The 18085-nt window shown below is 38.7% G+C and overlaps 1 protein-coding gene across 3 annotated transcripts in view; it reads left to right on the top strand.

Moving 5' to 3' along the window:
* The window catches only part of EIF4G3 (eukaryotic translation initiation factor 4 gamma 3), a 361657-nt gene that overhangs the window by 312951 nt on the left and 30621 nt on the right, over positions 1-18085 (top strand). For all 3 annotated transcript variants that reach the window (XM_040645901.1, XM_040645903.1, XM_040645902.1), the window contains 7 exons: positions 610-714; positions 2492-2624; positions 5463-5557; positions 7787-7880; positions 9378-9495; positions 11585-11805; positions 13506-13624. In XM_040645901.1, coding sequence (XP_040501835.1) covers positions 610-714; positions 2492-2624; positions 5463-5557; positions 7787-7880; positions 9378-9495; positions 11585-11805; positions 13506-13624 — 885 coding nt within the window. The remainder of the gene's footprint in view (positions 1-609; positions 715-2491; positions 2625-5462; positions 5558-7786; positions 7881-9377; positions 9496-11584; positions 11806-13505; positions 13625-18085) is intronic.

Genomic DNA, 18085 nt, shown 5'->3' with positions numbered 1-18085 from the left:
AAAAAAAAAGAAATCATTAACAATATTGTGACTCAAACATAACATGGTGCTCTTCAAATAAGGGGTAGGAAAATTAGAAATGCTTTGAAGAAATAATATTGGAAATGTTCCATAACATCTGAATCAGCTGAGATTATGTTTGTGACAAAAAATCCCAAATATCAGTGGTTTATGCAAGATTGAGGTTTATTTCTCACTCATGTAAATAAAGTTCAGAGGTGAGAAGTCTGAGGCTGGTCTGCTGGCTCAGAGGTGATAAACAGTCCAGTTCCTCCAGCTTAACATTCTGTCATCCCCAAGGTATAGCCCTTGTCCTTACAGTCTCAGCAGAGAAGGTTGGAAAGGGGCAAAGGACACGGCCACCTCTCTCTTAAGGAAGGTTCCAGGGCTGCAGCATGACACTTCCATTTGTATTCTCTTTGCCTGTCACATGACTACAGCCCTTGGAATACATGACCTTTATTTTGGGCATCATATTGCTCAATTAAAAATTCTACCTCATTGTCTTTTGGCTATAAGTTGTATTCCTAGGCCATTTAAAAATGTTGTATGGTAAAATTACACTTGAATTCCTCAGCCAGGTATACTGAATGATTTTGTCCCTTGCAGCCACGAATGGACCAGTATTTTAATCAGATGGAGAAAATTGTGAAAGAAAGAAAAACCTCATCTAGGATTCGATTCATGCTTCAGGATGTGATAGACCTAAGGCTGGTAAGTAGAAAAATGTAAGGCAACTACTCCAGTCTTTTTTAAGGAATTGGACTGGGGAGGATGTCCTAGTATGTACATGTGTAAAAACAATGCTGCAGGAAGGACTTCCAGAACTGAATTGACACGCTTCCATGACAGAGTTGTGTGAAAGGATACAAAGCATATATATGTGCCTCTTACATTTCTTCTCTCTACACTAATTTAGCCACATTGCATTTTTTAAATTAGTCATTCTGAATTCAAACTGTGGTCAATTAAATTTAGTTTTCGGGTGCTAAATAGTCAGGAGTCCTCGTCTTTAAAATGATTATATTTAACTTCCCTGAGCCTTACATATTTATTATCTAAAATGGGGATGTTGCCTACCTTGCACATGTGTAATAAATCTTCAGTGAGGTGATTTTGTGAAGTGCCCAGCTCATAAGAGACGGTGTTTCTTCTCTGTTGTTTTTCCTGTGTATCCTCCTGTTCTGCTGCAGCTGCTTCTCAATTTCTCATAATAGGTGCAGTGTTTACCACTCCTACCTCTTTTCTCTCTTCTTATTGACTGCAGCTGCCCCTAGAGAAAGAGAATGCAGGTCCTAGCTCTTCCCTGCCCTATACCCAGACCACATAGCACTGGTGATGGTTCTTTATCTTGTTAATGGTTAAATGTGACCTCACGATTCTTCTTATTACGCGAGCCACTACCAGGTGATCAGAATTTGTGTGCTGTTTTGAACCTATTTGTCATCATTGCCTCTAGCAAACATAAATAAATGTAAAAAAACTTCTTCACCTGGGCCCTCAATTACTTGTACTTCTATCAGATGTTGGGATTATGGCTGGGAAGGAAAGGGAGAAGAATAATTGTAATGAGACAACTTGTCTTGTCCTTAATAGGATAACCAAAGGGCAGAGAGGTGGCACTTTGTGCACGATATCAGAACCAGTATTTGGGAGGAAGAAAAATGCTAGTCATTCTTGATTTAGAGCCCCCATGGAATGTGATATGAGTTAGGTACCAATAACCCAGATTAAGACAAGGCCAAAGAATCCTGAGCTTTCTTGATTCCTTTTCTGGCTCCTCCTCACAAATATACAAGACAGTTTTTAAAAAAATACATTTGAGGGCTGCCTGGGTGGCTCAGTCGGTTAGGCATCTGCTTTCAGCTCAGGTCATGATCCCAGATCCTGGGATCACGTCCCGCATCAGGCTCCTTGCTTGGCAGGGAGCCTGCTTCTCCTTCTGCCTGAACCCCCCCCCCCCCCGCTTGTGCTCTCTCTCTCTGACAAAAATAAATCTTTAAAAAAATACATTTGAATCAGTCTTTCACACTGTCTTTTTATTCATTGGCGATTGGAATACTCAGTATACAGTAGTTAGAGTTGATAGACACAAATTTAATTTTGTTTTAAAGATTTATTTATTTGAGATAGAGTATGCGGGAATAAGGGGCAGAGGGAGAGGGAAAGAGAATCTCAAGCGGGCTTCCCGCTGAGCACAGAGACTGATGTGGGGCTTGATCTTACAAATCTGAGATCATGACCTGAGCCAAAATCAAGAGTCTGATGCTTAACCGACTGAGCCACCAGGCGCCCCAAGACTAATTCTTTGTCTCTAATCTCAACCTGCACATGGTGCCATCTGTAAGGCAGATGAAAAAAGTACTGTAGTACAGATTTTAAATATATTTTTACACTTTCCCAGCAGTGAGAAGTATAAAATAGATTTTCAGAATTTTGTTATGTTCATTTTTTATTTTCTAGCTGATAATGTTGTTTTCTCCTTTTATAGTGCAATTGGGTATCTCGAAGAGCAGATCAAGGGCCTAAAACTATTGAACAGATTCACAAAGAGGCTAAAATAGAAGAACAAGAAGAACAAAGGAAGGTCCAGCAGCTCATGACCAAAGAGAAGAGAAGAACAGGTGAGGAGTGGAGTCCACTGGGGTGTTAGGAAAACTAGGGAGATGAAGGACAGATATTTAAGAATTCTGTATTTAGATGTGAAATGACATCAGAAAGAATAAACCAAAGAATAGAGTGGTAATTGGTAAGTGAAGCAGTTTCACCTAGAGACTGGGTTTTGAGTAAAAACCAAGAATGCAAGACTCAGCATGGTTTCTTTAGCTACTTTAAAGTCAGTAATCAACAAGACTTTACTGAGCATCTTCTGTATAGTCAATATTGGTGAGGGATATAAAAAGAAGTGTAAGTTAGTTTCTTTTCTCTGAAATCTTACAGTTTATCTGGGAAGGCAAAACTAATAAAGGGAACATTTGTCAAGTAGAAGATAATACCAATTATGAAATGTATTCTCAATTAAGATTGTTAAAACTCAGAGAAGAAGAAGAAAGATAGAAAACTAGAAGAGATCTTTATTTGAGGAAGGCACCCTTGAACTGGGTCCTGGTGGATGCTAAATATTTGGAAGGAAAGGAATAATTTGTCATGAAATTAAAATAAACGTATATTGTAAAGAGGCATAGGCAGCCCTGATTGGAGCAAAATTTTAAGCGTTCAGAATCAATGAGAAAATGTTTGTCTGGAGGAATGGAACCAGATTAAGAACTTATGACTTTGTACACGGTAGACATTAAGGAGCCATCGTAAATTTTTAGACAAAGGGATAATGTCATGCTAGTGGTATGTAAATAAAACAAGTCTGTTGCTTTTCACACGATGAATCAAAGGAGGGGTACACTGAATTCAGAAATGTGGCATTGCTGAAATCCTGGTAACAATAATTATAAAAAGAAGAAATGGGGGAAATGTGAAAGGTGAAATAGGAGGCATTTTACACCAGAGAAAATAGAAAGTTCATTGACTAAGTTTAAGAACATTGGAAGAAGAAACCTTTTTTAGAAGGAAAATGATCGTTCTTCTCATAAGCCTGTTTAGTTTGAGAAGGCAGAAGGTCATCCAAATAGGAATGCTCGTTTGTCCACTGTGCTGTTGCATGAGCATGGTAGTTACTGGGTCATGTAAGTGTAAAGGTTGAGACCATAGACTCTGGAGCCAAACTGTCTGGGTTTCAATTTCGGCTCTCCTACATCCTAGCTGTATGACCTTGCAACAAGTCACTTAATCTGTAAAATAGGTAATGGTTCCTAGGATTTGTGTGAGATGAAGTGAGGCATAATATGTAAAGTGTTCAGCATAGCAACTGGCACATAGTAAATACTCAACAGCCATTAACTGTTATTTATCACAGACAGTAGAGCTCATAGTGAAGTTACAAGAGATGAATCCTCCATGGAAGAAAGGGTACTTTTAAGTTTCATGGGACACCACACTTCCTCACCTTCCTCACCCTACAACCTAGTACAGTGCCTTTCATGTAATGACTTTTATTTATTATTGAACTAGATTGAAAGCCCAGTCCATGGAAAGATGTCCACAGATGACTAAAGGAAGAAAAGAACTCTTGGAAAAGTGACAAATAAAGAACAACTGGAGAGGAAGGAATACTAGGATATAAGAAACAAACTAGAAACAAGTTTGTTCATGATCAGTAATATCAGATAGCACAAAGAAAATCACGTATTTGAGGATCAGAAAAGCTTTTGGATAGACAGTTTGGTAGTCTTACATTCAACAAATATTAAGTGCCCATCACTTAACAGGAAAGACAAAACCCCTTCCTTCATGCAGCTTACACCGTACCAGGGAGACAGACAATAAATGCTCAAATAAAATATGTAATTTTGTCAGATCACTTTATTCTAGAGAAGAAGATAAAGCAGAGAGGGAGGGAGGAAGTGTGGGTGGTGCCAGGCTTGGTGGGTAAAGGTGCAATTTTAAATAGGGTAGTTGGGGTGCCTGTTAAGTTGAAATTTGAGTGAAGACCTGAAGCAAGTATGAGGGAATTAAGCCATGTGGGTATCTGGGGGAAAGTTTTTAGGCAAAAGGAATAGTAAGTAAAAGCACCTGAAGTAGCATTTTCAGGGAACAGCAAGGAGGCCAATTTGGCTGAAGCAAAGAGCCTAGGGAGTGAGGATAGTGGAAGATGGGGTTTGAGAGGCAGGAAGCTGGATTACTCAGAGCTTGTAGGCCATTTAGAAGTAATTCGGGTTTTTTTGTCTGAGTGAGATGGAGTGTTTTGAGTAGAGAAGTGACAGGACTTGACTTACACTTAATTAGGGTTATGCTGGCCACCATGATACAGGCAGTTGAGGTTGGAAACAGTGGAGCTAGTGAAGATGTTTTTATACTAATCGACCAAACGTTGCTGATGAAAACCAAAATGGTAGTGTTGGTAGTAATAAGAAGGAGTTAGACGCTAAATATATTGTAAAGGTTGAACTGACAAGATTTGCTGCCAGGTCTGAGAGAAATAAGAATCAAGGTTTCTGCCTGAGCAGCTGATGGATTGGAGAAGCAGGTTTTGGGGAAACAATCCAAGTGTACTGTGTCATTTGACACTGTTAAGTGAAATAAACTTTGTAATAAATAATTTCCATCTGATTTCTCCTGAAGTGTTCTAATCATGCACCATAAGCACTAGATTTGGCCCTTCTGTGCCTAGCACTGAATCTCTTATATCAGTTAGTTCCTCCTAGGTCAGCTCTCAGTGGTATTTCTACCTGATATTTTCATGTTGTCCTGCATGTTAGACTGTCAGCAGTGCTTTAACAATCTCTTTTGTCCTTTTCCTTGACTTTCATCAGAACTGCTGAGTTGAAAATACTGCTCACTCTTCACTGTCAAACTGAATAATTGTAATTATTCAGATGAGAGACTGGTTCACTCTGTTCTCCCTGCAGGTGTGCAGAGAGTGGATGAAGGTGGATGGAACACTGTACAAGGGGCCAAGAATAGTCGAGTACTAGACCCTTCAAAATTCCTTAAAATCACTAAGGTGAGTATGACATTTAAAACACAACTTATAACAGCCCGAGAACATGACTCTCAAAATTATTTCTTGCTCATATAAAATAGCCATTTTGCAGATTTTATAGGGGAGTGTTTTTGTTTTTGTTTTTTTTTTAATGCTTTGCTTTTCCACAAGTCAGTATTGATCCATGTATTCTTACTACTTGTCCTAGTGTAAGTTCTCATTTCTTGGAGGGTTTACTAAGGGGGACGTGACGAGTTTTTAATTCTTAAAGTTAAGAGATGCTTACTGTAAGAGAGATGATCATAAAGATACTTTAGTAGCTATAAATTATAAGCTTTATACAATGTATCCTTAGCTCTGGGGAAGAAGCAACTGCCTGTTTAAGCCTAACTTGAAAGTAATTAATGGTTTGCCATATCCAAGACCTGAAATTAGAAAGCCCAGAAGACCCACTACTAGAAATCATTCTGTGATGAAGATTTACTATATTCTACCTTCCTCTCTCTTGAGAATCCTTGGGCAGTAAGAGGAAAGAGGTTTCTCTTAGCAGATGTTTTCAGCAGAAGTTGATCACTGTAAGTCAGGTGAAAACCTTGGAGAACATAGAGAAAGCAGCATTATCTTTTGCTAAAGTGGAAGCTTCTACAGCCCAGTGAGTTTTACAAATCATTTGCAAGTCTAGTTTGATCCTTCCTGCGTAATAACACTTTCCATAGTTCTGAAAATTGGCAGCCTACCAGTAGGATACTAACAGCAATCTAAAGCTAATGTGGAAACATCAAATGAAAGAAGAGAACTGACAAAGAAAAAGACTTTGAGAAAATTGGAAGAAGATGGGCTATGTCATTTTCATCTTCCTGTCAAAGTATTGCTTCAGGATAGAACATTCCGTCTCTAGGTCGCTCTTGATTTTAATTAACAAGGATCCTGTTCTCTAAGATTCTGGTACATTCTTCTAGTTATTTATGTCTCAGTGCAGGGATTCCATTGCTGAATACAGCTTTGATTCCCATCCACTTCTGTTTCTAGCAAGAGACTATTTTAACCAAAATTTTACATTAAGAGAATCCCTCCCAACATCAACCCCAACATCTTTGAAAATTATATCAGTTCTTAATAATAATACTTGTTTGATGCTATAAAAAAGAATAGTGTTGGTATTAAAACTATAACATTATTAATATTTTGCAAGTTTGTAAATTCTTTTTTTAACAAATTTTGTGTATATTCAGATAGTTACAGTATAGGTACTCTACTTAAATACCCTAGAGAAAGTTCAAAACCATTAAACAAATGCATTGTTAACTGGGAGAGATTTGTGTGAAACCATGTGGTAGAGCAAGGCCCCACTATTAGAATTTATGAACACTTTTATTACAAAGAGCTACATTGCAGCTTACTGTGGTATGTGTTTTCTAATAGTATTACATTTTAATTCTATTGACCTGTGCTAAAGTTGTGTTTGGGGGATTAAACCTTAGAGAGGCATCTTAACTTCCTGTCTAATATCCTATATTCACTTTTTTCTTATTCCCTTTTATTGATTACTGCCATTCCACTTCTCCATCCTTAGCCCCCACCTATTAGGCTTTGCTGAAATATGAAATCTTTGTGCCATCTGACCTATTTTCTGACAGTAGTGTGAAGCGATTAATGAGTTAATTTTGCAATATACAAAATTTATATATTCACTGGGCATTACTAGACAGGACGAATTACTAAACATGGCTTACATTTAGTCAAATGGTGTACCATCTTAGAGGACCTGAATGCATTCTCCAGACTAGTGATTCCAAACTGTTTTTTGGAAGCTAGAGTCCAAGAAAGTAGTTTAGGGTCCACCAGATTCCCACGTGAATGTGAACAGCTCCAGTTTGTATTTCTTAAGTTGGCATTCCAAGGACTACTTTTTTGTTGTTGTTGTTGCTGGAGTTGGTTTTCACTGCACTGAAGGGAAAAAGAAGATAAACCATTCTAGGGGCACTTGGGTGGCTCAGTCAGTTGAGCAGCTGACTCTTGAATTCGACTCAGGTCATGATCTCAGGTCGATGAGATCGAGCCCCTCACTGGGCTCTGTGCTCAGCGGGGAGTCTGCTTGAGATTCTCTTTTTCCCTCTCCCTCTGCCCCTCCCTACCACTGCCATGCATGCTCACTGCCGTCTCTAAAATATAAATAAATCTTTATGGTAAAAGAGGACAAACCATTCTAGAATGTTGCCTGTAATTGGTTTGTGGTCACTTACGTTACAGCCCACGATTGATGAGAAAATTCAGCTGGTACCTAAAGCTCAGCTGGGCAGTTGGGGAAAGGGCAGCAGTGGTGGAGCAAAGGCAAGTGAGACTGGTAAGTATGCAGTGTCCCTTCTCGGGAACCCGGATGTGGTCTGTCAATATTCTCCTTATAGCGCATTCCCACAATCATTTATAATGGTTTTAGGAAAAGATCTATAGACAAAGTGTGCCCAAATTTACTGGTATCCCTCTCACTATGGATCCTTAGGTGTTTTAAATATTTACAATTTTTTTAGTTCAGTTAGGCTATTTAAGACTTTAATCTCTTAGGTTCCTTTGTTAAAGTGAATGTTCACAAATTCATAATTAGAGAAATTACTAGTAACCCAAATGAAAAAGAAAATTCATTTTGCTAAGAAAAAGAATTATAAGAGGGAGTTGTAAAAGAATTAGAGTGAAATATTTTTCAAAATTTTTATCAAAAGTCAGATTTTGAGATATTTGACCTTACGACTCAAGTATGTTTAGATCATCACAAGCACATCTTTTTAAAGCTAAGGAGGTCCAATGGAAAGTAAAAAACTTCAATGTTAACCTCCTTTCCATTTTTTCCTTTTATTAAGTAATTTTGACCTTTGATTCTTTAAATTTTAAAAGATTGTGTTACTGGGATGCCTGTGTGGCTGTCAGTTAAGCATCTGCCTTCATCTCAGGTCATGATCCCAGAGTCCGAGTCCTTGGATAGAGTTCCACATCAGGCTCCCGGAGCCTGCTTCTCCCTCTGCCTGCTGCTCCCCCTGCTTGTGCTCTCTCTTTCTCTCTGACAAATACATTAAAAAAAAAAAAAAATCTTTAAAAAAAAATTGTGTTATTCAATACTTAAGCCCACATGCAAATTTCACATAATATAAATACATAGGATGTATATTAGCTTTTGTAAGGGCAATATTTTGTTTTTGCTTGCCTCCCTCCTTCCCTGTCTACCACTCCCACCCTCTTCCCTACCTAGGATAATTGATGTTTTTTAAGCAGCAAATGGTTGTAATGAACAAAAATTTCTAAGTTTTGGCGTTTTTTTACAGACAAATTCCTTCTTTTTTATTATTTAATTAACATGTAGTGTATTATTAGTTTCAAAGGCAAAGTTTAGTGACTCATCAGTTGCATATACTACCCAGTGCTCATTACATCAAGTGCCCTCCTTAATGCCCATCACCCAATTACTCCATCCCTCAGACAGACAAATTCCTTCTAACATTATGCTTCTAAGTATCGTCTATGGACCAGGAGATTGACATCACCTTGTTAGGCTTGTTAGAAATACCTAACCTCCAGCAATCCACTTTCCTCCCAAGGGAGGCAGATGAATTAGAAGCTACATTTGAGGGGCGCCTGGGTGGCTCAGTCGGTTAAGCGTCTGCCTTTGGCTCAGGTCATGATCCCGGCATCCTGCTCAGCAGGGAGTCTGCTACTCCCTTTCCCTCTCTGCTCCTTCCCACCGCTCATGCTGTCTCTCAAATAAATAAATAAAATCTTTTTTTTTAAAAAGAAGCTGCATTTTAGTCATGTGATTTGTATTTTTTTTCCCCTCAATCCTCAACACCTATAGATGCCTTACGGTCAAGTGCTTCCAGTTTAAACAGATTCTCTGCTTTGCAACCTGCAGCGCCTTCAGGCTCCACAGCATCTACACCTCTAGAGTTCGAGTCCCGACGCACCTTAACCAGGTAAGAAGCCCACTCCGTGTTAACTCAGGACTGACCTACTTGTCATTATCTGTTCCCTTGGTATCATTCTGTCTCTCTGTTTACACACACACACACACACACACACACACACACACACACGAATGCCCACACAGACCGTGATAATCATCTTTATGGCATGGATACCTTTTATCCCTAAGGTTGATTTTCTTTCTCTTTTCCTTCTTTGATCTTCACATTTTGTAATTTCCAAGATAAGAACATAATTGAGTGGTAGATTTGGGATGGGGTGGAAAGGAGGAGCAGGGTACCTGGCAAGTTTCTGATAGTTTGTTTCTTAAGAAACCAGACCCACCCAAATAGCCCTGGACGCTGGTGGAGGGCTTGCTGAACTAATGCCTCAGTATTCTCTAGATTAACCTAACACTCCGAAGCACGTGAATTTAAGGGCATGATACCCTATCCGTATGTTTTTCTGTCATGCTGTTCTTCTAGTTATATTTGAGGCTCTCTTTTTTTTTTTCTCACTATTCTCTGTGTTGTACTGTTTTTTCTACTTTCATTTTTGTACGATTGATACAGGAAAGTGTTCTGTTGGTTTACAGAGAATGAATAAAGACCTATAGAATAATGACAGAAAACAACATTTTTTTATTTTTTAAGATTTTAAATTTTTAAAATTTTATTTAGGTAATCTCTACATCCAACATGGGGCTCGAACTCATGACCCCAAGATCAAGAGTCACACAGTCTATCAGCTGAACCAGCTAGGCACCCCTCCAAAAAAAAATTTTTTTTTAATTTCTTTTTTTTTTTTTTTTAAGATTTTATTTATTTATTTGACAGAGAGGGAACACAAGCAGGGGAAGTGGGAGAGGGAGAAGCAGGCTTCCCGCTGAGCAGGGAGCCTGATGCGGGGCTCAATCCCAGGACCCTGGGATTTTGACCTGAGCCAAAGGCAGACGCTTAACGACTGAGCCCCCCAAGTGCCCCACCCCTCAAAATTTTTGATGTAAGTGCTTTTAGCGCTGAAGTTGCTTTAAGCTCTTAAGCTTTCTTTTTATTATCGTAATCAGTTTGACCAGGTAGACTTTCTAAACTATGTTACTGTTGCCTTGTCTTCTGCAACAAAATATACTTAGCATAATTAAATTTTTAATGATGGCTCAGATTGCCATTAAGCATCATTTGTGCTATTGAGGTATTTGTGACTCTTCGCCCTGCCGTAAATTGCCCCTGATGGCTCTGCGTTTTGAGTACTTGTGTATGTTCTTTCAGAGGTTAGATCATTGTTGTGCCTCTAGTCGTTTCTCTTCTTTCCCTTTTAATTTGCTGCTCCTGATCTGCCATGGGCCAAGGAACTATTTGCCCAGCTGATTAGAATTGTCTGTATAGGGAGTAAATAGGGAGATAGGAAGATTCTCTCTTAAATAAAATGTGTGACTTTGGCCATTCAAAAACTACTTCCGGGGCGCCTGGGTGGTGCAGTCAGTTAAGCGTCCAGCTCTTGGTTTCGGCTCAGGTCGTGATCAGGGTCATGGGATTAAGCCCCACATTAGGCTCAGCACAGAGTCAGCTTGGGACTCTCTCCCTCTTCTTCTGCCCCTCCCTCCTGCAGTCTCAGTCTCACATGCGTGGTCTCTCTCTCTCTCTAAAATAAATAAATCTTTTTTAAAAAAACTACTTCTGCTGGTTTCTCAAAATATTTTGCTTATATTTGAAGTTTCTGAATAAATTCTGTAAATTTGTAAGATAACGATACCATGTTTGGTAATTCTCTCACTTTTTTAAGCTCATACATTCATCACGGTCTTTATTCTTAAAAAATTTTAAAAACTAAAAGAGTTGCCATTGGCATTTTAAAATTTTAAGTAGTATCCCTTTTAACATTTGTGAAAAAATTAAAAGCATGTTTATCATTCTCTTGAAAGCATTGATTTTATTTGTTTATATAAATACAGTTTAAAGTATAATTGGTGCCACACACCTTTGAAGTTATGTGTGAAAAATTACTCTGCATACTTCTAGAAAGTCTAAGTGTTATTTTATAATTTGAATATGTAGGGGAAAGGGTGTTCTTTCTTCTGAAAAGTGTATTTTGTCTTTTAAGTCGTGGAAGCATGGGCAGAGAGAAGAATGACAAGCCCCTTCCATCTGCAGCAGCTCGTCCCAATACATTCATGAGGGGCAGCAGCAGCAAAGACCTGTTGGATAATCAGTCTCAAGAAGAGCAGCGCAGAGAGATGCTGGAGACTGTGAAACAACTTACAGGAGGCATGGACGTGGAAAGGAACAGTGCTGAGGCTGACCGAAACAAGGCCCGGGAGTCAGGTGAGAGACTTGATGCATGTAGATAGGAGATTTGGGCTTTAAATGTGGAATGAAAAATGCAGAGGAGACCTTGTGCCTGTGTAGATTTCAGAATCAATGTGTGATAATAACACACTCTGGTGTCTTCAGAGGTTAAAGGGCATCTTCATAGTTTTGTAACATCGTTCTCATTTCCCAGGTTATCCCTTCCTTCAACAGTTTGTAAATTTTCCTCTTTCTCTAGTAAGTGTGATGGTAATGAGGGCAGCTTGCTGTATTTTAAGCAATCTGAATTTCTTACAAGTTCTCGAAATAACAACTCACTGTGCATTAGAGTGCATGTGCTTTGTAGAGCCCTCAAATGTATGAAAATTCTCACATTATTGAGCCACTGCAAGGCAAATCTAAGAGGAAATATCAGATCGTCTTTTGTTACCTTAATCTTGGTAATTTCTGTGGTTTTTGTACATGTTTTGCATGTGTATGATTAGAGGACCAGCTCCAATAATGCTTTAAAAATTACTATCATGAATGTAACCTGTGTTTCTGTTTCCTCATCTGTTATATGGGGATAGTAAATGTACCTCCCCTATAGAATTATGGTGAAGATTAAATGAGAAGTTATTACAGGTAAATACTTAGAACATTATCTGATAAAAAGATTTTTCAGAAGGTACTAGGTATCATGATGATGATGACAGCAAGAATGAAAAATAGTTTAAGGTAATTTTCAGCACTCTTAAAATCTTAATTCTGAAGTAATACTGGTTGTTTATAACATTTTTATAGCTTTCAAATTTGTTTCAGTATTTAAACTATGTTTCCTAACTATAGTCTCTAAATGGATTCAAAGACAAATTGAAATGTCTTCTCCCAACTCTAAACTCCAGATCTTTTAGCTTTAGGGACATGTAGCTTTCTTATCTATGGTAGGTATTTGGGGAACATAACAAGATAGGGCATGAAAATATCTTCTGTGTAGTAAATAATATAGCACAGCTGTCCTCTGCATGTTTATTGTCTGGATCATTCATTTATTCACTGCGTGCACACTGACCACCTAGTGAATTGTGGGCACTGGATCTCCACTCTCAGCCTTCAGTCGTATACATGTACAAACTGAGAAAAATGCTATGGAAGAGAGGAGCAGAGTTCTAAGAGAGTACTTAACAAAGGAACTATCTAGAATTGACACAGAGGGACGTCAGAGAAGGCTTCCCTCAGGTCTGATGGACCACTAGGAGTTAAAATAGGTTTATAGGGAGGGATGGGTATGGAGCAGAGAGAAAGAGCATTCTATCCAGGAGGAGCATCATGAGCAAAGTAGTAGTAAGTACGTGGAACCATGGCATGTTCAAGCAACTGCCAAAGGCCAATGTGGTTAGAGCTTCGTGCGTGATTGTGCAAGCTTCATGTGCTCTTCACCATTGAAGCAGTGGAGAAGAACCAAAATGCAGAAAGGAACAAAAAGTCTTTAATTATAAGTTTACCATATTCCTATATTCTTTTAATTGTAGAATATGAAGTTACTTAGTGTGTATCTGTGCTACAATAAACATTTCTCTTTTCTGCTTTTAGATGTCTTGCCTTGTCAAATTTGTATCTTTTAATGCTTTTATGGAAAAATCAATGTAACAACACATAAATATTTTCAACCATAATCCCACCATTTTAATGATAATATTTGTCATTTTTACTTTCACTTTTTTTAACCTCACTAGTAGTGAAACCAGAAATTCCAGCAACATCAGCTCCTGACAAGCCTGCATTGTCAGAATTGGAGATGGAGAAGAAGTCCAAATCTATCATTGATGAATTTCTACATATTAATGATTTTAAGGTAAATGATATTTAAAAAAAAAAAAAAAAGCAACACAGAAATCCCCATAACAGATACAGTAACTTGGCTCTGGTCTAAGTCACTTGTCACTAAGACTTAAAGTGAGTAATCCAAGTCCCACAGAGTTCAGTTTGCACAACTCTGATGCACTCTTGCGAACTATTCTCTTTTAAATTGATAACGGAGTTCCCAGGATCACATGGCAGGAAGGGAGAATGGCCACCAGTCCATCCCCATGGCGGGATAACCGCATTGACTTTGATACTCATGAACAGAAAACAACGCATTACCGTTATTAGGAATTCCTGTCTCCCTATATATTGCCTCTCATGATCTTTACAGTCACTTTATCATCATTCTTGCTTTGAAGTATGGCTGATGTTACTTTTTATGTATTTCTTAAGTAGAAAACTGAGGCACCAAGGAGTAAGCACTGTGTCAGGGTGAGACAGCCTAAGTGAAACATTCAAGACCCAGCTTTGAATCTGCCATTCTTCAGCTTTAGCCTTCTCTTTGATCTTCATTTTAAGATAGTGAATAAGACAGACATAATACCTGACTTCATGAGCCCTATAGTCTCGTAGCAGAGACAGATCATAAAGACTTAACTCCACAAATAAGTATTTAAATTGTAGTTATGATAAATGCCAGTAGACCTATGGGTCTTAGAAAGATCATATAATAGGACCTAGTTTAGTGATGTGGAGTCAGCAAAGGCTTATCTGTTAAATTATTTGTCAGATATATTAACTACTATTGCTTTGGCATTATATTAAAATTTCTTTCAAAGCTTACTTGTTCTCTTGACAGTGTAGTCATTATCTGCTTTCTCTACTTAACAGTCACCTTGGTTAACTATAGCCCAGTTTTCTAAAACCCTCAAGCCTCTGAAATTGTCCAAAATTGAGAAGAAGTACTAAGAAATTTTGATGATGAGCCAGGTAATTGGAGAGGATATACCCCGTCAGTGAGCAACAAATACTCTAAAAGGAGAAAAGTATGACGCTATGGTGAACTGGAGACACGGGGAAAAAAGACCTTAGTAACACCTATGTGCAACAGGAGGGCTCTCTGAAAAATCATTAGCCCTAGGCCACGCCTGCAGGATGGAAGAAACAGATTCAATTAGGACTCAGGAATTTCTTTTCTTTCTTTCTTTCTTTCTTTCTTTCTTTCTTTCTTTCTTTCTTTCTTTCAGATTTTATTTATTTATTTGACACAGGGAGGGAGAGAAAAAGAGCACAAGCAGGGGGAGCGACAAGCAGAGGGAGAGGGAGAAACAGGCTTCCCCCTGAGCAGAGAGCCTGATGTGGGGTTTAATCCCAGGACCCTGGGATCATGACCCAAGCCGAAGGCAGACGCTTAACCAGCTGAGCCACCCAGGTGCCCGAGGACTCAGGAATTTCACTGTACAATGTACAAGGCAGCTCTGCTGTGCAGTGATGATAAGAACCAGGTAATATTGTCAGATGTAGTAAGGACTTACTATGTGCTAGGTGTGCTGTTCTACATATTTTATATGTCTTAGTTCATTTAATCCTCAGGAGGATCACCCTTCTGATGTTAATATTATTATAATAGCCCATTTTTATAGGTATGGAAACTGAGAGGCAAAGATGTAAAATAACTCGCTCTGGGTCATGCTGCTGCTAAGTGGCCAACTCAGGATATAAAATTAGTTTTCTAAGGGCTCCTGGCTGGCTCATTCAGTAGAGCTTGTGACTCAGGGTCTCAGGGTCATGAGTCCAAGCCCCACATTGGGAATAGAGATTACTTAAAAAAGTAAAAATGGGGCACCTGACTGGCTCAGTCGGGAGAGCATGCAACTCTTGATCTCAGCGTTACAGGTTTGAGGCCCATGTTGGGTGTAAAGATTACTTAAAAATAAAATATTTATAAAAAATAATAAAATTTAGGCTTCTAGTTTCAGAGCATAGACTATATCTTATTACCTTTAGCGTATTAGTATGTTGTGCTAGAGGCTTACAGAGCACATCCTAAGAAAGGTTTTTCTAGCATCTTAGTAGGTGTTATTATTATTAAAAAGTTGGGGTGCCTGGATGGCTCATTTGGTTAAGCATCCAACTCTTGATTTTGGCTCAGATCTCAGAGTCCTGAGATTGATCCCTGAATCAGGATTCCAACTCAGCGGGGAGTCTGCTTGAGGATTCTCTCTCCCTTTCCCTCTGCCCCTCCCCCAGCTCGTTTTCTGTCTTTCAAATAAATAAATAAATATTTTTAAAAAATAATACAAGTTTAATATTTATTGTTTGTATTTTGTCCTTCGCAGTATGCCTAGTCCTTATCTTATGTGCGTTCCTCACAGTAACTCTATGACAAGAAGTTAAGACTAAAAGATTTTTGCACTCCTAAACTCACAGAGTAGTAAGCAGCAGAGCCAGGATTCAAACCTACATTTGTCTGGCTCTACACCCTGTGTTTTAGGCTTCTGTGATATATAGTTATTGAGTACCTAAAATGTGCCAGCCACATTTTGGAGAAGACTGCCTGGATATTCTGTAGTGTATATAGTGAACAACATAGTCTACTTCCGTGGGTCATTTGTGGAGCTTACCATCTTATGGGAGATAGCTAATAAATAAACAACAAATACAAAAGAAAAAAGAAAAATAATGTTTCAATGCAGAGAAGTAAAACTAGGTGATATGATAGCCAGTGATTGGGCAGTCACATAGCTAACAAATAAACGACAAATACAGAAAAAGAAAAAGAACGTTTCAGTGCAAAGAATTTAAAACTAGGTGATACGATAGCCAGTGATTGGGCAGTCACATAGCTAACAAATAAACGACAAATACAAAAAAAGAAAAAGAATGTTTCAGTGCAAAGAATTTAAAACTAGGTGATATGATAGCTAGTGATTGGGCAGTCACAGAGACCATAGGAGGTGTCAATTCATCTAAGTACTGAAGGAAATAAGAATCAAACCATGAGAAAATCAGGGAAAGGGCAAGATTACGAATTGCTGAGACATTTAAAAGTACCATGATACAGGGGCGCCTAGCTGGCTCAGTCAGTAGAGCCTGTGACCGTTGATCTCGGGTTTGTAAGTTTGAGCCCCACGTTGGGTGTAGAGATGACTTAAAAATAAAATCTTTTTTTAAAAAGTACAATGATACATTTAGTTGACCCTGTATGCAGATTCAGTGAATAAATTCCCACTGGAAGACACTTAATCACTTCATGGAGCAGCTGGCTGGCTCAGTCGGAAGAGCATGAGACTCTTGATCTCGGGTCGTGAGTTTGAGCCCCATGTTGGCTGTAGAGATTACTTAAAAATGAAATCTTTAAAAAAAAAAATGAAGACATTTAATCAATTCAGGTTAAATACTAAAGATACGTGCATTCATTTCCATGCTCTCCTGAAAAAAGCGTTATAATGATGATGGACTTTAAAATGAGGAACTCACAAGGGTAGAGAACACAGGGAATAGACAGCAGCAACATTCTGGAAGTTAGAAATTAGAAGGATGGGTGGTCCTTTATTCAATAGGCTATGAATGTGCGTAAGGTGCAGATGGGGCTGAAAAAAGAAGGATTGATTGGTTTAAAGTGGATATAAGACATTTTTACGTGACGCCTGGGCCAAATGTTTCCAAAAATGCCAATGTCATAAAAAGATAAAAAGGAAAGAAAGGACTGAATCTAGATTAAAGGAGTCTAAAGAGACTTCATGCATCCTGACACGTGAGGTCGGGTTTTCAGTTGCATCCTAGAACAACAAAAGGCTATATTGGACATTTGGGGACAGTTGTGGAAATTCTGAATATATGCTATATATCAGATAGCATTTTTTTAAAGATTTATTTATTTATTTTAGAGCAAGCAAGCCTAAGTGGGGGGGAGGGGCAGAGGGAGAAAAATCTCAAACGGGCTCCCTGCTGAGCGTGGAGCCAAATGCAGGGCTCCATCTCATGACCAATAAGATCCTGACCTGAGGTGAAATCACAACTCAGACACTTAACCGACTGAGCCACCCAGGCCCCCTATCAGATAGTAGTTTTATTGACATTATATGGATATTAAAATTCTTACATATATGTAAAGAGAACTAATGATGAATCTCAGTTGAAGTGAAGCTATATATGTGTACATTGTACTATTCAATTTCTCTGTAGTCTGAAAGTTTTTTAGATCAAGAGTGGTTGTGAGGGAGGTATGAAATAAAATAGCAGAGGGAGAATAAGCAGCGGTGAGAAACCTAGATGTGCCTTCCTCCCTTCCTCAGTCAGGAGGCTGCCCTTCTTACATGCATCTTCCCCCTCAGAAGAGCCACTCTCTTCAGAGGTTCAAACAAAGGATTTGGGATTCAGACAAAGTTGAGTAGCTGAGGGTAGGGAGGCATACTGTTGTATTGGTGATTCAGCAACCCTGGCTGCCAGGCTTCAGACATACAGACCTACAGATCACCCTGTGGTAAGGACCATTTCACAAGCCCCA

Source organism: Ursus maritimus, unplaced genomic scaffold, assembly GCF_017311325.1.
Source record: "Ursus maritimus isolate PB19 unplaced genomic scaffold, ASM1731132v1 scaffold_32, whole genome shotgun sequence".
NCBI classification, from domain to species: domain Eukaryota; kingdom Metazoa; phylum Chordata; class Mammalia; order Carnivora; family Ursidae; genus Ursus; species Ursus maritimus.
Note: the sequence above shows the minus strand (reverse complement) of the source record. Positions and strands in the feature narration are given on the sequence as shown.